Here is a 19,845-nt window from a genome sequence, read left to right as displayed (position 1 = left end):
AGTATATTATATATGATCTACAGTTTATGAATCCTTTGCTTTGACAGTATTATGTGACTGCATTTTTTATAAGATGCAAGTACAACATTTTGTGTTGAATTTTAAGTTAAACAGTTGCTTTAGTTCGTATTTCACACCATTAAAAAAATATCTGCACATTTACTATACAGCAAAGGTTTGTGGACTGAATATAACATCCATATGTGGTTCTTTCTCAACATTTGCCACAAAACTACAAGCAAACTAAATGTTATCAATTGTCTTTGTATGGTGTTACAATGTCCCTTCACTGTAACTTAGAAGCTCAAACGTGTTCCAACAAGACAATGCTCCTGTGCACAATGCTTTATGAAGATACTGTTAGCCAAGGTTAATGTAAAAGAGCTGGAGTGTTTCGCACAAAACCCTGACCTCACCCCCACTGAACACCTTTGGGATAAACTGAAACACTGACTACGTGCCAGGACTCCTTGCCAAACATCAGAGCCTGTTTGCTCATGGGACTGAATGAGCACAAATCTCTAGAGCCATGCTACAATATCTAGTGGAAAGCCTACACAGAAGAGTGGATATTATTACAGTAGTAAGCATGGACTACATGTGGATTGAGAAAGCACAATTAATGTCAAATGTAAGTACGTATGGATGTGATGGACTGGTGTCCTCAAAAACTTGGTCGCATAATGAATGTGGATGGGGTCTTAAGAGACGATGAAACTGAAATAAGCCATGCATTATTCCCTATTGCGCTATTGTGAACACTTTTTGGGATTGTGGTCGTGCGTATAATTGAAAATAGCGGGTGCTAGTTTGCCCAAGGTTTATGACTCTGGTTCACACCAGTAGTTTTGGTAAACTGAATTATATATAAAGACCACCCTCGGTGATCACAGTTGAGAGGTTGTTTTCTGGATTTGGTCAAGCGATGTGTGTTTAGCTTTGGTGTGGTATGTATATGTGGTTGGTGTGGTGTTTGTGCAACTGAGGTTGTAGCATGTTGTGACCATAGATTTTGTGTGGTCAGGGCTTTGGCAGTGTCTTAGGCTACTGCTGGTACCCAGGGATCAGTGACTCAAGAAAATCAGGACACTCTAAATTTGTCACTGCTGCATAACCCATATAATGAAAACTACCTTCTCTCTCTCTCTCTCTCTCTCTCTCTCTCTCTCTCTCTCTCTCTCTCTCTTTCTCTGCTTACATGAAATTTACAATAGTGTTTAAAGTATAATTTATGCCTCTTACCTTTTACTGTTTACCCCCTGTTACCTCTGTCTCGTTAATAATTCATGCATAGATTAAAATACATTTACAAATCCTTTCAGCAAACTATGGAAAAAACATGATCCAGCAAAGAGTTAGTGTGATACACAAATCATTCATTATTGATATGCCATTTCATTGCTCTTGTTCGGTTATCATAGATCTCCATAGCCTATTTGATCAACTGAAATAAGTAAATTCGCTGCTAAAAGCATTGCACTTCCACGGCAACATTTCAGGAATACAGTTTGAAGTTACAGTAGCATTTGGGTTATTTTTATTAGTCATTTCATATAAATCCATTACACATAATTTTTTTAAAAGTTTTATTATCTTTTTTAAATTCTGACTTATTTTTATATATAATAGTTATGAGAAATTACCGAATACAACATTGCGTTGTAAATGGCATATAACATTTGATTTGAGTGTCTTAAGCAAATGATGGGCGTTGGAATGTTTTTGTATGCTCCCGAGTCGAATCATGAGTCTAAACCCCGACGCTGATTTGAATAGCCATCCGTGGTCGGGAATCCAAGAGAGAGTGATCATCCCTGCCCTCTGGGTGAGAGGGATTACTTTCACGCAGAGAGCGATCAGAGCGATATTAGCAAATTGCTAAATTAGCCAGTTCCGCTGAGTCTATTCAGCTGTACTGTGATGTAGCAGTTACAAAAATATAAAGCTTTTAGTCTCACATGACTCGAAAGAATAGCCTTATCTTCCCAAGTTTCCGGCCATGTTGTCATATGGGTGAAGTAGCTAGTGGGTTGGAATTGGCAAACGACCAAACCGTGGGGATTTGTAACATTTATAACCGTGATAAACTATGAGGACACACAAAAGAGCTACTACTCAACCAAGACACTGTGTCAAACCCATTTTTAGACTAAACACTATGCAGAAGACTAATTTCACTTGAAGTATATAGGCTCCCTGCTTACACAACAAGAAGCCGAATGGAGCTGTCAGACGGAGTGCAGAAAAAAAGCCTAAACGTTGTTTAGTGCCAAGTTCAAGTGAGCGTTGATGCAAATTCAGGACCCTAAAAGCGTGACCAAAAAAAAACTAAAACAAGAGTTAGCCTTGCCCAGTTCTTCAACAACACTGAGAAAAACACACATAAAATACAAAAGGAGTCAATAGATGTAGCACTGCAATGTGTAGAAAGTTTATTATTGCTGGTAATGTTTAGTCTGTAAATCTGGCTTGATAATATATTAACAGTAAGGCTGTGTGATTTACAAATTTGTGTGTCTTTTTTAAAAACCTTTTTACATTTTTTTCCCTTTAGCTTTAAGTTTTGTTATTGTAACAGGTATCTTTATGCCATGTGTACTGTAATCATTAGTTTATTAGCACTACAAGACAGTAATGTAAGACAGTAGTGTAACAAGATGTAAAATATGAAGTTGTTACTCACAGTTTCATTTTACATTATTGCAAAACAAACACATCTTTCAGCTGTTCTCTCTAAGCTGCATTTTAGCCTATTGAGTAATTATATGTCAATTATATTGCATTAAATATATTGATTCATTGATGAATTAGCTATAGTAGATTATTTGTAAATATATTTTATACAGGCATATGAACACATTTTTCCATGAGGTGGATTAGTGTACATACAAAAGATTTTAGAATTAATGATCTGTGGTAACAACAGTACCACATGCAAAAAGGTTATTCAACTGTACTGTTGTTACGGATCCTAAACACACACACACACAAAAATCTTCCCATATATATTACCAGTTTCAAAGTCGGTCAACATCTTATATGTTCACAGCTTCGAATGTTCCAATGGATCAGATTGGAAAATATGTAAAATCAGGTCTGATGCTGATCCAAGGTTTCTGGTCATACTGGATTGTAGCTTAGAACATCTCAATAATCTTTTTTTTTTTTTCATTTTCAAAAAATCACAACATTTGAGAGAAAAAGAGAGAGGAGGGTTAATGTAGGACAGTTGGGCATATGCCAGTTGTTAAGAAAGTGAGAGAAATGGGGACCTACAGAGGAATGCTGGAGGGATGAAGAGAGAGCGTGGACTATAGAGTTGCTATTTAATGTGATAAATGGGTTGTGACAGCATGTCTCCAAACCCCCTCCGATCAAAGAGCAAGGCACGGAAATAGAAAGCAGCATTGGGTTTTGAAAAATAATAAACCAAAAAAAAAAAAAAGAGTGTGGGTGATGCAGATGAACCACGCGATAAAAAAGACTGAGTGTGTTTATTCTTTTTTTTAATTATTATTATTAATGCCTTTCCAAGCCCTCAACAGTGACTCAGTTTTCAAGCATAACAGATAACAGTAGGGAATCCTCTAAGTGATTTCTTTAAAAGGGAAGCAAGGCAGAAAGAAAGATAGAAAGAAAGAAAGGCAGAGAGGATGAGGAGTCAGAATGGCACTGAGTCTGCAAGAACGGAAAAAAAAATGCAAGGGGGGAAATTCTGAGTCGTTTTACTACATTCTTGATATGGGGCCAATTAAAGATGCAGAGTATGAAAGAAAGATCTCATTGTGACTGGATGCTTCGAGTTCAGGCTAAAGTTCTGTGGGAGTCTTGAGTATCTTGTTGCTTGTTGTAAAGAGGGAGGAACCAAGGTGGATATCATGTTCTGTGGTTTAGGAAATGTGTATGGAACGTGGTATCGAGGGACAATTTAGTCAGTCCAGCCCATCAGATGACTACGCTTCGCTACACTCGCTCTCCAATGCTTTTAGATATGATTCAGTTATGACAGATCAGTAATCAGGTTTGTAATTTAGTAGTAGCAGTTACTTCTATACACCCAAGTAGCACTGCAGTCTGAACAGAGGTATGTAAAGGCGTTATCTTATCTATAAGCAGACTTTAAAATCCTGTGTCTGCAATATCTTAAAGTGGTAGTTCAACGCCATCTGCTACATGAAAAGCAAACTACATTCATAGTAAATATATTCAAAATACTTTCGATTTCCTCTCGGCCATCTTATATTGGTAAAGCTGCAGTATTTTAGTTTCTTTGAACAAAAAACGGAGCAGAAATCCGCAGCTGGGGGTGGAGCTTATTTCCAGGGCCTGAAAATGTTTTATTTAAAGCGATCATTGAAATTATGCAAAAGATTTCTAAGATATCTGAAATGATATTAATATTATTATTATTATTATTATTAATCTAAAAAAAGTAAGATTTCTTATTGCAGAGCAAATAGAAATTGTTTGAAAGTGGAACATTCAAGTTGCATCCAAATATGCCAGTATTATACTGTAGTCGGTTACCTAATTAATTACATCGTAAACATTTTTACAGCCTTGACTGGCATCAGATTTATTTCCTACAGTCGTACTGCAGTCTAGTTAAACCCCCATTATATGATATTGATATATCTCACTATGGCAAAGTCTCATCGACTGCCTGTATCTCTTGAAGTTAGATTTAGTGCAGCTTCTTTACTTAGCGAAGCACACTAGGTTCTTAAAGGAGGCATAGTATAGCATAATAACTTAATATAATAGTGGGTGTTGAACTCTTATGCACTTGTGAACACTTGCTTAAAGGTCTAGTTGAGTGTGTCTTTGTGTGAGTGTTTTTTTTACGATCTGGGGACAATTATATGGTCCTCATGAGCTAAAAGCTAAAGTAAAGAGCTAAAAGGTTTCCTTTTGGATACCGAGGTAAACATTAGGGTGTGATTTGGGTGTAGCATAGCATTAACTGAGTAGCTATTTATATTTATGTCAGTGGTACATTGTGAAAAGGAATGTAAGACAGTAGAGAAAAAGAAAAAGAGAGCGTGTGTGTCTAAGATTAATGGTGATGGGAGTATTAACATGCAGTTCTGTGTTGCAGTGTGGATGGCCCGGTTCTCTCAGGAGCCAGCAGATCAGTCGGTGGTTCTGGGCCAAAGAGTGGTCCTGTCCTGTGTGGTCTTCAATTACTCAGGCATTGTGCAGTGGACCAAGGATGGACTTGCTTTAGGCATTGGAGAAGACCTTCGAGGTTGGTCATAAAATCATACATTTATTGCCATTCCTTTTCTTACTTCTTTTTTTTTCCTTTTATTTTTTACATTTTGAACCTTTATAAAATAGATTATATTGCTAAATCCACCCCCTTCGCTCTTTGTTTCCCTTTCTCTCATTTCTATGGTTGCTTGAGTGTTTTGCATTGTGTGCTTGACTTGCAAATTTTATACACACACACACACACACACATACAAACAAATGCACACCCACACACTCATGCACAGAGTCTCTTATCACACATGCAGGTAATAACAAATACGTGAACACGATGGACTTAACGCACACCAACACTGAGGTACAGATACCCAGGTACAGTAAATCAGCTAACTCAAGCAGTTTCTGGCGAATCACGGTCAATGATGTAATCCACAGCAGTATTTTTGTCATTTCTCTTGCAACAGCAGCTACAAATGCCTGTCATAACGCTAGCGTATTTTATACTGTCTCAGATAACAGCCTTTTCTGCCCCCTAGTGTTGACCAGAGACCTGTCATACATGACTGGGTGTGTGCCTGCACATGCACAATCTGTGTTGAGATACAATCTGTAAAAGATTGAGTTTTGATGAGTGATTGGAGGACACTGTCATTTAATGAAGTTTGTTTGCTCATATGAAGTAGTCATATATTTAAAACATTTTCACAGAGCATTGATATGTACCCCTTTGATATTTCTTATGGTGCTATAATTGTTCTCACATACATTTGATGTGATTGTGTGCAAAATCTAAACAATGAGACCATTATCTGTGTGTGTTATGTGTTCCCAGCTTGGCCTAGGTACCGTGTGTTGCGGCTGGTGGATGTCGGGCAGTACAATTTGGAGATCTCATCGGCCGAACTCTCAGATGACTCTCTTTATGAGTGCCAGGCAACAGAGGCTGCCCTGCGCTCTCGCAGAGCCAAACTCACTGTTCTTAGTAAGTGTGTGTGCGTGTGTGTGTTAGGAAAAGAGAAAGTATGTTGCATTAGGTATATTGCTGAGGAAATACTACACCGACTTGTTATCTAATAACATACAGATACAGAAGAACAAGACATTTTGCCATGTAATTCTTTAAAGCTACTGTTTGTAACATTTAAAAGTCATTATAGATCAATGCTAATCATATCGTTTCAAAATGTAATATAATGCAAATCAGGATGGTAAAGGTTTATGAAATACAACTAATGTAAATTTCAAACAGGCAAAGGTGTAATTGTTTGAAAGATGAGGGTTTCACATTAAGCAGAATTTATGGAAGTTCACTTTGCACAGTGAAATAGTGAAGCTTCCAGGTTAAACCTATAATAATAAATTGACCTTTAATAAGTAATGTAATAAATAGGCACATAAAAAAACATGGAATTGATAGATCCGAGAGGTTTCTTCATTTACCTGTTTGAATCTGGCACCATGTCCAAAAAATAATAAAGGAAATTATTTTTTTAGCCTGTCATAAAAAGATGGTTAATTATACTGGCTATATTTTAACGTTTGCAAACTTTGTGGTGAGTGCATTAAAACCCACAACAATCAAAAAAACTAAACAAATGTGCCATCATTTGTGCTGATGGACAGTCAGTGACTTAAACATACATATATATATATATATATATATATATATATATATATATATATATATATATCGTGCAACCTCTAAACTCACAGGGGTTACGTTCTATGACCCATCGCGAGTAACCAAAAATCGCGAGGTTTTGACTCTTTCCTTTTGATGGTTCTTTTTTTCAAAGTGAATTGTGCATGTATTCTACTGTAAACTCAAAAAAAATTGTGAATTACTTGTCATAAATGTTTTATTTACTCCTTTTATTTACTACTGTTTTGAAACTTTCGAGCCACTTGTGGCTTCTTAGCGAACTATCAGATTTTTTGCGAGTTATTCTTATTCCGGTTCCAAATGCGAAGTCGCGAACTGTCGAGGTCACGGGTGTCGAGAGTATCGAGGTTCCACTTTATATATGTATATATTTAAATATATATATATATATATATATATTATACATATAAAAAACAGTATAGTATATGTATATATGATCTAAAAATGTTTCACAAATCTTGTCCATATTAAGCATGAATTATAGTCAACGTATGGCATGTGTTCTTTGCATGATTCCCCTGCAGTTCCCCCTGATGAGCCAGTTATTGAGGGTTCCCCAGAGATCCTTTTCACAGCAGGGGTTTCCTACAACCTGAGCTGCGTGTCACGTGGCGCCAAACCCCCTGCAGTTATAGAATGGCAAAAAGACGGAGTCCCTATAGAGGGGGCAGTCAGCACAACAGTAAGACTTGCACATTCAAACCCATTTCTTTTAGATCTGTGTTTTCTTGTCTATAAAGCACTGTGCATGAAGTTCATTCCAAAAAAATCTCTCCCTCTCTGTAGGAGGTGCTAACCGATAGGAAGCGAGTCACCACGCGCAGCTTCCTACCTGTCATCCCAGTGGACACAGACACAGGAAAGAACTTTACATGCATGGCCACCAACTTGGCTGTGCCCTTGGGCAAGCGCACCTCTGTCACCCTCAATGTGCACCGTGAGTTTCTTCACATTCAACATACTCATATATACATGACTTTTCTGCTCAAATCCTTACTATGAATGCTCTCATAGTAGAACTCAGTAGTACAGGTAATGAGAAATGCTGTGGCCGAAAGAAATTACTATTCATGTCAAATATTTTCGTGTTATTATTAAGCATACAGTATATTAGTGTTAGTATAGTATTGTGGGTCAAACCGTGTTTTCTTTTTCACTTCATTATAAAATATATGACGTGAACAGATCCTCCTGTGGTGGTGTTGTCCATTGAACCACGTTCTGTGCTGGAAGGAGAGAGAGTGACGTTCACCTGCCAAGCCACTGCCAACCCCCAAGTTATGGGTTACAAGTATGTGTGTCTCTAGCTCACCTGCCACCTCCTAATAACAGTTCAGCTCACAAATATCACTCTATGTATATTGATACTTTTGAAAAATTATTCCGGATTCAGGAATACAGTGGGTTTTGGAAAAATAGGTGTAAATCAATCAGTTATAGTATGAGTGCTGATGATTGGTGAGTTTTATGTTCCTGCATTGCACTGTGTGTTTTGGTTTTGGTAGGTTCTTTGCCTGATTTAAATGATACAGTCATTCAGTTTGAATTCTTTTGATTGTTTATATGATCAGCTATTTGTGCCCTCTTGATAAAGTCTCAAGGAAATTGCACATAATTACGCAACAATGTCCAAACTGTGATGCGTTCACCTGAAAGATGTTTTTTGTTGTAAAATAGAATGTAGAGAATGTCTAAATCTGAAATATCTAGTTAAAAATCAGACTTATTTGTAATTGAGGAACTTATTAGCAGGCAGTGCAAGGTGCAAGACAGTATGACAGAAATCAGGGCAAAATGTATTCCGAAATAGAAAAGCACACAGTATTCCTTGGGTAATAAATATTAATAAAAGGTTATTTCAATGACTTACATTTAGCACATTTCTTTATGTTTTTCAATGTTTTCTCATTTTCTCACACTTTTCTCTCTACCAGATGGGCTAAGGGCGGTGTGGAGCTCCTGGGTGCGAGAGAGAGCGTGTTCGTCACTAAAGCTGACCACTCTTTTTTCACTGAGCCTGTTTCTTGCCTAGTGTTCAATGCTGTGGGGAGCACCAACGTCAGCATACTGGTGGACGTCCACTGTAAGAAGCAGTTTGTAAACCTTCTAATTATTTAATTTACAGCCATTACATATTTAAGGGGTGACATGAATTAGCGTAACAAACCAATTAGTTAAAGACATCAACAATCAGGTGATATGATAGCTTTATCTATCAAAAGTGTTTTTTACTTCTTGTGTTTTTTGCAGAAAATCAAAATTCCAGAAAATATACTTTTACCTAAATGAGAGGTTGCAAAATATTTTTTGTCCTTAACACGTTCCTTGTGCCAGAAACAGCTTTACCTCAAACAGCTGCCACCGAATGAAGCTTTTTTACATATGTTCATAAGCAATGCAAAAGAACTATAACATCATTAAGTAGCATCTACAATTTTCTTTTTCTTTCTTTAAAGTTGGCCCTATATTGGTGGTAGAGCCAAAGCCAGTGACAGTGGACATGGACTCAGATGTCACATTAAACTGTAAGTGGGCAGGCAACCCCCCTCTCACCCTCACATGGACAAAGAAGGGGTCCAGTATGGTAAGCAATCTGATCTAGACTACTCTGAATACGACAGATTTCCTATCTTTCTTTGTCATCTGCTGCTTTTCTATTTAGACACTTATAGACAACTCAATCCTCTTTATTTTAATACCCTTGGGAAATATATTTCTATTTAAATTTCTTTGCTGCAAAAACTACTATTTTAGCAAATGAAATATAGTTAAATATAGTTACACTGATATAGTTTTTCCTTCTGTAACAGTACAGCAGACCAATTAAAAAATTCCTAATCCTATTTCAAGACTTTTTGTGAATTGAAGCTTAATATTCTCTTATTCTATAGGCAGATCATTTTTGCTTCTTGGCATAATTCAGTAAAATGATCTGCCAACAGATGCTAGACAAATGTGATCGTATTCAAGAAATTTTCACTTGCGAAGATGTCATTTTTTTCTCATGCCTTGTCAAATTCAACTCATTCTCTTTTACATTTGAAAGTCGTTTTTTTCCATCTGACAAGAATCGCTGCTTACTGGTGTGGTGCAAAATAAAATATACACTCCACCCTCCTGTGCTTCCCATTATGTTATTTTTTTTTTTAGTTACTGACTCAGAAGTTTCATGTTGCTAGGGGTTGCAAATGTGTTTACAGCATACTTTTACTGTAATGAAATTTATTTTCCCAAAATATAACCCTGTCCTCTGTCGTCTTCTAGGTGCTGAGCAACAATAACCAGCTGTATTTAAAGTCAGTGAGTCAGGCTGATGCTGGCCAATATGTGTGTAAGGCCATAGTGCCCAGGATCGGCGTGGGAGAAACAGAGGTCACTCTCACTGTCAATGGTCAGTAAATAGTAATCTAAAAACATCTCAGCATGCATGAATAATTTGATAGCAGATATTATAGCCTATAAGCCTCATATACATGATTAGGAATAAATGAATTTTAAATAAGAAGCAGTAAGATGCTTGTGCTGGTTGGTTTTTCTCATGATTAGAGATACTGTTCTGTAATATGCTACTCTATGAAGTGCTTATATACCAATTCACAGAGACTTAACTTAAGGTTAAGATGCTGAATTACAGTAATTATGCCATTCAGATTTAAGGTTTGCCCAAAAGCACGAAATAAGCAAGGCTTCTCTCTTTACAGGTCCTCCCATTATATCCAGTGAGCCAGTCCAGTCTGCAGTCAGAGGAGAGAAAGGCGAGGTCAAGTGTTACATCGCCAGCACTCCTCCACCGGACAAGATTGTAAGTGTCTGCTTAAATTGAATTTTAATAGCTAGTTAATGGAGAATGTAGACGTTAAGAAGCTACTGTGTAAATCCTGTATCTTATTCTATAAGTTGGAACTTCCACTAAGCTTCAGATTCTTTAATATAACCATTATGAATGTTGCCTACAACCCTGTTCATTTTGTCATAAAGTTTCAACACGAAATAGCACAACATGTCTTAGGGTTGGCGAAAAACCTTTCATTATTATCATTATTAATTTTTAATATTGTGTATTTGGAGTCAATATGGCTGGATGTTACAAATAGTATTAATAGTTCCAGAAGTCCATGTAACCAACATTAATAATTTGCGAATATCAGACCTCAACAAACAAACCAAGCTTTTACTCTCCACATAGTTGACTTAACTATAACTCAGCACTATCCATTTAAAGCTCTTTTCTGTCTGAATGTAATTCATGTAATGTAGAATGACTGGCAGCCAAAACTCTAATGCAGCTCTGAATAGAAATGTATGAAATATGAAACAAAGGAGCTGAGTATTTGTTTCATCATTTCTGGTCTGTGTAGCACTGGATTGTGCAGTAAATGGAGCCTCATTGTAAACATGTGGAGTTATGCATTTTTTAAACGTGTTCATAGTTCACTATGAATAATACAGCGCCAGGCGGGCAGAGTTTTAAGAACTGTTTTCTCGCCATTTTCTAAGCCCTTTGTTTCAGCATGGAAAAGCTCTTTAGGTAATGGAGGTGCATGTGTGTGAAGGACAGGTATGTGACTGTGAGAGGTTGTTATATGGGAATATGGATTTTTTTAAGAATAGATAAAAAAAAGGAAATTATTTTAACAGGGTTCACACTCAAAAGAAATCTACAGAAGTCCTAAGAGGCCATGCATTCTAATATTATTCCTTTCTTGCTTTCTCATAATCACGAAATTTCCATCAACTGCTGTGAGGTTATTGAAATTCTCCACAATTAAACCAACACAGATATACATACACATAGATATTTAGGCCTTGTTCTGTGAACGATATTTATTGTTAAAAAAAATTCTGGCTTTTGAAGATTCTTAAGGGTGTGTAAGGATCATACAACAAAAATAATTTTGAAATCTGAAATTAAGGTGTAATACGGTTGCAGGGAGAAGAGGTGGAGAAGGTGGAGAAGGTTCAAGTACCTGGGGTTTAACAGTGCAAAGTAATGAAGAGTGTGTTAGAGAAGTGAAGAAAAGAGTGCAGGCAGGGTGGAGTGGGTGAAGAAGAGTGATAGCAGGAGTGATAGAAGATTATCTGTAAGAGTGAAGGGGAAAGTTTATAGGACTGTGGTGAGACCTGTGATGTTGTATGGTTTAGAGACAGTGGCATTGAGTAAAAGACAGGAGGTGGAGCTGGAGGTAGCAGAGTTGAAGATGTTGAGGTTTTTGTTGGGAGTGATGAGGATGGACAGGATTAGAAATGAGTTTATTAGAGGGACAGCGCATGTAGGATGTTTTGGAGACAAGGTGAGGGAGGCGAGATTGAGATGGTTTTGGACATGTGCAGAGGAGGGACATGGGGTATATCAGTAGGAGAATGCTGAGGAGGAAAAGAGGAAGACCAAGGAGGAGGTTTATGGATGTGGTGAGGGAAGACATGCAGGTGGTTGGTGTGAAAGAGGCAGATGTAGAGGACAGGGGGGGTGTGGAGACTGATGATCCACTGTGGCGACCCCTAATGGGAGAAGCCGAAAGAAGAAGAAGAAGATTCGGTTTAGTAAGGTTGTTTTTGGTCTTTGATGGATGCCCTATGACATTATATTTTAGACACATAACTAAGTGTATAATTATTGATTTGCTTTTTTCAAACAAAAACAAAAAAGTAACTTTTCATTTCATCTCAGGTGTGGGCGTGGAAGGAAAACGTGTGGGAAAAAGAGAAGGGAACTTTACCAGAACGCTACACGGTGGAGCAGAGTAAGCCGTCCTCTGATGGAGGAGCGGTGCTGTTTACTCTCACCATTAACAACGTCATGGAATCCGACTTCCAGTCCACTTACAACTGCACAGCCTGGAACATGTTCGGCTCAGGATCCATGATCATCAATCTGAAGGAGACTGGTAAGTATACATGCATATTTTTTTTTTAACTGTGCACTTATAAGAGCTTGGAGAGATATTTCCTTGTGTCTGTAAAGATCATAAAGGCTCCACATGTGGGAAAAAGATATACATTTAAATAGAATAAAAATATACTTTGCAAACAAAAAGGTTTTTTTAGTCATAGATACCAGTCTGTGTTATCTGTAATAAAACTAAACAAATCATACAGCAAAGAAAGTGTATCTAACTGTAGAGATGATTACTGCTGACTTGTGCTATCTTTGCTAACTAGTACGTTCTTTCTAATGTAGACTTATATAAATAGCGCCACCTAGTGGAAATAACAATGAATGAAGTTTGCACATGGATTTAAGAAAACTGAATTGATTACACTTTACCTTTGTTGCTCTTCCTGAATTAAGGAAAACAGTGGCTTAATAATATTTATTAATTAGAAATTAATAGAACAATTTTAAATTTTTTTGAAGGTGTAATATATTTTAAAGAGGTTCCCTGGTGGTCTAGTGGTTAGGATAAGGCGCTCTCACTGCTGCGGCCCGGGTTTGATCCCCGGTCAGGGAACCAACCCCAGCCACTCTCAGTGCCGGTCCCAAGCCCGGATAAATGGGGAGGGGTGCGTTAGGAAGGGCATCCAGCGTAAAAACGTGCCAAATGAAACATGCGGATGGTCCGCTGTGGCGACCCCTGATGGGAGAAGCCGAAAGAAGTTTAATATATTTTAAAGATTTGGACAATTATTTTAAATAATACAATAACGACTCCTATGTGCATTAGGCAGTTACCCATATCCAGCTCCTGTTGACTCGACGAGGTTGAACCCAAACCCGATCTCTCATTTCTCTCATACAGAAATTGTTCCAGTGGGTATCATTGTTGGCAGCACTGTTGGCTGCTCCATACTGCTACTGCTCTGTCTGCTTGCATTAGTACTGTTCCTATATCGCCAACGGAAAGGAAGTAAGAAAACACACACAGACAATTTTACCGCCCTAATGAAATGATTATGTGCTGCACTAATAGTTGTAATAGTGTTCAAGTGTGGATCAATATAGTCATGTATTTCTTCTACAACCCACAGACAAACTGTGGCTGCATAAAGAACTACATAAAATTGTGTGTCCGTGTCGTTTGCAGGTCGCCGTGGGGTCACACTCGGTAAACCTGACATCAAGGTTGAGACGATAAATAAAGAAACCCACAGCTTAGAGGAAGACTCAGCCAGCGTCTCCACAGCAAGTCGCATGGTCAAGGCTATGTACTCGGTGAGTTAAATATGCCAGGGTGTCTTAAATATTTGAATAGTAAATTTTGAGTATTAGTTAAAAACGAGCATGAAATCTGGATACCTAACATCCCTCGTCTGCGAGGAGGCTCCTCAATGCTTCGCTCACAGCATGGTTGGTGCACTCATATTAAGGTTATCTCTCTCACTAATGTAAGCAGTCAGTCAACTATTTCTCCATATCAGTACAATCTGACCAGTTTGTCTTGCTATATCTCATTCAGCTGTGTGTCTCGGTGGTTGAGCTTCGAAATGTGAACAGGAAATTAAACATTTAGGTTTGATGAAACGATAATTGCAGCGGCAATAGAAACTCTGTAGCTCTTGTCTGTATGAAAGCTGGCCTCTAGTGCTGTCAGTAGTAGTGTACTTTGCTAAAATTGAAGAACCAACACACATTCATCCATGAACATAAGTCACAGAGGCAGCCCAAGTGTCCCATCATATATAGGGATGTGTCTCTGGGGTGTACTGACAGGAAATTCTGAGAGGGATGTTACAACCTGCAGTAATGTGGCATTTAACCTTATGCTTTATGGGATATGATTTTGCAAGAATTTATGAATTTACACAACAACTTTCTCAATTCCTTTATGTATAAATACATTATAAATGTGATTTGTGGTTTCTTTTTTCTACCAGTGCAACATTAATACTAGGATACTAAAAAACCTTTGGTCATTATGTTGCATCTGAAACAACCCGTTTGGATCATTATTCACGGTGATGACCATTAACACGTCACCTGGAACCCTCCCTTCACACTAAAGTGCACTCCAACAGTCACCGCGCCTTACTCCCTGTATTTCATCTAAAGTTTCCTTCTCGGAAAACTGAATTTAATCTTCTTCTTTTTCTCAACCTCCCTTTCTTTCTGTTTTATCTTCGTCCTCCTTTTTCTCTTAACCCGTTTTCACCCCTCTTGTGTTACTTCTGCCCTCCCTCTTGGTTGGTTTGTCGTTTATTGTTTAGTTTTTGCCCTCTGTGACCCTCTCTCCCTCCTCTCAGCCTTTTAAAGATGACATTGATCTCAAACCAGACCTACGCAGTGACACCTTGGACACACGTCAGGACTATGAGATCAAGGTAAACGACACACACACTAACACACACACACACACACACACACACACACATGTGCAGCTGCTTTTAAACGTATTATGTATTTATCACCTTGTGTTATATTGTATGAGTACTATAATTATTTACAACATAGGTATTAAATAAAATAAACAGCAGTTTTTTGCCAACAGCAAAACTTGAAAAAGGTGCAGCGTGATTTGATAAAAATCTTATCATCATCTTTGCCAGATGTAATAAATGGTTTTATTGTGGTAATAAAACAAAAAACTGTTTTGTTTGTCAATTTGCCATTTCTGGATTGTTGCCATTTGGCAAATACCAAAGGTAAAAAAAATATTTTGTCGTTTTTTTTTCTTTTCTTTAGAAGAAACCACAGGGGATACAAACCTTTACACCCACAGAATCTGCACTCATGTGTTTTTTCTTTGCACACTCAGTGTTTTTTCTCTCACCCGACAGGACCCGACAAACGGTTACTACAATGTGCGAGCCTCCACCCATGACGAAGGCCGTCCTGCCTCTCGCTCCATGCACTACTCTGACTATCGCACCTCTACTGCACCCGGTGGTGCTGCAACTGTTAGCGGTAGCTCAGGCACCGGAGCAACGGCAGGTCCTGGAACACCTAGCAGCTTGGCTCCTGGGTCACGAGCCGGCTGCTACGACCCTCGACCTCCTTCCAGACTCAGCTATGCCCAGTTTAACACCTTCAGCAGACCAAGTCAGTCTCAGCAGCCTCCGCCCAGCTCCGGGCCTCAGACAGGCGACTTTCCAGCTGAATGTAGTCTCCTAGATTCAGCACCACAGTTACCATATGAGAACTACAGCTACCCTTCGCATTACCCAACGTATCGCCTCGGCTTTGCTCCTCCCAGCCTCGCTCCATTAGAAAGCGGCGCAGCGTACGAGATTTACGGCGTGGGGCCGGGTGTAAGCGTCGGAGGCAGTGCTGCGACCCCGGAGAGCGGACTCGGGAAGTACGGTAGCTCCACGCGCTTTTCCTACACCTCGCAGCATTCCGACTATTCCCACCGACACACGCAGAGGATGCAGACGCACGTGTGAAGGAGGAGCCGGACCCCTCTTCCTGACTTCAGCACACATACTCGACCACATGCACACAAACATACACAGGAGGAAATTATAAAGAAAGGACGAATGGGTGGTAGGAATCAGATCAGAAAGCACAGAAGAGAGAGCGGGAGGGAAATTTAGAGGTGGAGGAAATCCTCTCAGCTTTTTCTGCGTATTTTCTCGGCTCAAGGAGCCGATAGCGAAAATCACAATCAAGATGAAAAATAGTAGCATTAATGAAAGATCTAGCATCGTCAAAATGCCAAACAGTATTGGTGTGAATATCTTGGAGTAAACATGGCCACAGACTCATCTTGATGAGAACTGCTGGAAGCTTCTGTGTTTGTCTGTGACACTAATACCACATGGCAGCAGTGGTCATGGAAGGCTTTTGTAACGAAAAGAAAAAGAAAACAAGAAAAAAATTTTTTTTATGGCTTCTTCAACTCGTCTCCACACCTTTACAAGGCAAATATCAGAAAGCAATATAATGGCAATTACACCTACTAGACTGGCAGTGGTTCAATGATGATTCATATACAGTTAATTCCTTATAACCAGCCATGAGCAAAGCACCAAACAAGACACTACATGACCATGTTTTCTTAGCTACCAAAGCATTAAGGGTGTAACGATAAAACATGTCGTAATGCATCGAGCGATACAAGGCTCTCATTTTGATATGTCTGCGGGGGCGCAATACTGAGGTATAATCAACATGTAAACTCCATCAAACCCACACACTTTTACCTAAAACATCTCCGTCTTTATCGCAAATCAGCTAACAAGCTGTTTTTTACACTGAGTACAGCAGCAACGGCTCCCTTCAACAGCAATCTGGGTTCTATTTTGATTGAATAGATCACACCATCATGTTGTAATTTAAATATTATACCTTTTGTAACATTTTATTGAACAAAGAAAAAATGTAAAACACGACTTTAGACATTTTTCACCGTGAAATCGTGTCTGATTGGAACTCTGCATGTCGTTACACCCCTACAAAAGTACTTGCGATCAATTGGACACTAGGTGACGAGAGGCAGATACACTCACCTGCTTTACCTGTTCGTTAGTATCTAGTCGTTATTCTAGATCGCTAAGCTACCTCATGAAGCGGGCGACAAGCCTTCTCAATTATAGGAACGAATAAAATAAAGCGTACAGTATGGTTCACCAACCTTTTCTTACGGAGTTGTCAAAATGCTATCATTCAAAATATTGAAGTTGCAACTCATATCAGTGAATTAAAGCACTTTGGAACCTTTTTTTTCTTTTGGCATAAAAATAGGAAGGAAAAGAGACCAGTTTAGGAAGCCATCACCCATGGTCAAGGACAACTATGTTCTTTTTCTTTCACTCATTCTCTCTCTTTTTCTTCTTTTTCATGATGGGACAAACAATTGGTATTTAGTGGAATGCACAAAGGGGACATCATAGTGAAAAACATATATATAATTTTTTTTCCCATAGTGTTTTGACATGGTGATTAGTTGATCATTAAGCACATACAGTATGGCTGCATATACTTACACACACACACACACACACACACACTATATATATATATATATATATATATATATATATATATATATATATATATATATATATATATATAGTATGTGTGTGTCTATATATATTTGTATGTATATGTCTGAATTCCCCACTCGTTTCCATGGTGCTTTGTAGTGGGGGTCATTGTTTGCACTGCATTCCAGTATTCTAGCATAGATAATTACTCTTATAATCTACCTGTAATCTCTCATTTGCACACTAGGCTAGAGTGTTTGGACTAGTCCCAAAAATACCGAATTATTTTTGTTCTTTCATATTTTCTGTAAAAGAATTGTGGACCAAAGGTTCATCGTTTCGAGTGTCAGTCTTTATTTAGGTGATATTCACCTCAACAAACAAAAAGGAAATATGCAGATTTGTTTGTGTTTGTTGTTTCTGGACTCAGTAATAATGGTGACCAAAAAACATGGCGTTTTAAAGGGTATGGGGCTGCAAAAAAGTACGACCCAGCCTTAGGTACACATACTGAGCTTAGATCAGGCTGCTATGCTGTCACCTTCTAAGACATCATGAAAAAAGTGGAGCAGATCTTGTTTATTCTTGGATGGATTTTTTTTTTTTTGGGTTCCCAGGGTCTTTACCAGAGAACAGAATGTTCATACATATATAAATGTATATTACAATATGAGGTTTACTGAAACCTAATACATCGGGGACTGTTGCCACACACAATATCACGAAGACACACCTGCTATTTGTGCCAAACACAGACGCCTAAGTTCGGCAGAAGCATCTTTCTTTCTTTCTTTTTTTTTTTGACTAGTAAAACTCAGACTTGATTTATGGCTATGAAAGCAGACAGGGTTTTCTGGATGTAAACATCATGATCATGTCCATTGTGAAAGATGAAGACAATCCGTCTGGTAATGGGTTCTTTATCGCGGAACAGTTGTCGTCTGAGTTTCGATGCCTTTCGATTGAAGGAGTCTTGTAAATATTTTCCCACGTGTTACTCCTATTTCAAGTATTATTTTATATCATTCAGTGTGATGCACTCTTTAAATGCAGTATTGTTACAGTATCTACGGTGCAAGAGAAAATTGGCAGGAGGACTAAGGTTCGGCAGTGGATTTTGAAGATTTTACGACCGGTTGTAAAGAAAAAAAAAGAATAATAATGAGCTGTGTTCATCATTACTTGGCTGAAGTCCAGTGTGGTGCCAAAAAGCATTCAGCAGAACGAGATGCTCATCATCAACAGATAGCACCTTTATACCCACCTGTGCTGCCCATTAGTATGTCCTTATGGTACAGTTGGTTCATTATGAGCAATTGACTTTGAGAAAGACGGGTTTGAGAAGTCGTGACCTAATCTGCATTTGAGGACATGGTCTTCCTCCAACTTCCATCGCAAACGACTGAAGCGCCATGAGGACTTAAAAGAGGGATTTATGAGTGTTGATTAAAAAAAACAAACAAAAAAAAAAGAGTGGCCTTAGGAAAACATGACTTTTATAATCCAACACTTTATATGCCAATTTAAGGCTGGAGGAGAATGATGTGCAGTGTGTGTGTGAGAGAGAGAGACTGAGTGTATCTCTTTGTGTACAAATATCTTTATGTAATCCTTTACTTCCCTAAAGTTCCTGCTCCAATACTTTTATTCTGCTGGTAGGACTGTATCCTGTATACTTGTGTCTTAGAAAGCAAATGTTGACCTTACTGTACTGTTCTTCATAGTTGAAGCATTCTACAGACGTACAACAGAAGTTAATGAGTTTTCTTTTATTTCATTATCTTTTTTTTCCCAATATATTTTTAAAAATGTTATGTAATTATTTTTTCACAGTATATCAAATAAAAGCACTGTTTTTATAAGAGGTGAGGAGAGATGTTTTATATCTGTGCTAAGTGAGTTGTATCTTGGGTCACCTTTACTTCTTTTATTTTTTACAGCAGCACTGAGTGACTCATCCTAATGTGGAAATAGTAGAGAGGAATAATCAGCGACACAGTTACATGTAGCTTATAGCCGTGTTTGGACAGATCATATTTAGATTTTTGCACTGAAGGAAATACACATGATTAAAGTGTAACGCAGTGCACCTGAAAATTACATTCATCACA

At 38.2% G+C, this 19,845-nt stretch overlaps 1 protein-coding gene across 2 annotated transcripts in view; it reads left to right on the top strand.

Annotated features, from left to right (window-relative positions):
* The window catches only part of kirrel1a (kirre like nephrin family adhesion molecule 1a), a 28,146-nt gene extending 8,548 nt beyond the window's left edge, over window positions 1–19,598 (top strand). The window contains exons 2-15 of one of the 2 annotated variants that reach the window (XM_046851271.1): window positions 5,099–5,248; window positions 6,044–6,193; window positions 7,399–7,556; window positions 7,661–7,811; window positions 8,060–8,165; window positions 8,809–8,957; window positions 9,331–9,458; window positions 10,139–10,265; window positions 10,576–10,676; window positions 12,543–12,759; window positions 13,612–13,719; window positions 13,897–14,024; window positions 15,053–15,130; window positions 15,587–19,598. In XM_046851271.1, the coding sequence (XP_046707227.1) occupies window positions 5,099–5,248; window positions 6,044–6,193; window positions 7,399–7,556; window positions 7,661–7,811; window positions 8,060–8,165; window positions 8,809–8,957; window positions 9,331–9,458; window positions 10,139–10,265; window positions 10,576–10,676; window positions 12,543–12,759; window positions 13,612–13,719; window positions 13,897–14,024; window positions 15,053–15,130; window positions 15,587–16,192 (2,357 nt within the window). In that variant the 3' untranslated portion in view covers window positions 16,193–19,598. Of the gene's footprint in view, window positions 1–5,098; window positions 5,249–6,043; window positions 6,194–7,398; window positions 7,557–7,660; window positions 7,812–8,059; window positions 8,166–8,808; window positions 8,958–9,330; window positions 9,459–10,138; window positions 10,266–10,575; window positions 10,677–12,542; window positions 12,760–13,611; window positions 13,720–13,896; window positions 14,025–15,016; window positions 15,131–15,586 lie in introns of both variants that reach the window. The other variant, XM_046851270.1, reaches the window with a different exon arrangement.
* The last annotated feature ends 247 nt before the right edge of the window (window positions 19,599–19,845 follow it).

The sequence above is a fragment of the Silurus meridionalis genome, chromosome 6, assembly GCF_014805685.1.
Source record: "Silurus meridionalis isolate SWU-2019-XX chromosome 6, ASM1480568v1, whole genome shotgun sequence".
Lineage (NCBI taxonomy): Eukaryota > Metazoa > Chordata > Actinopteri > Siluriformes > Siluridae > Silurus > Silurus meridionalis.
This window is presented reverse-complemented; position numbering and strand designations above follow the sequence as displayed.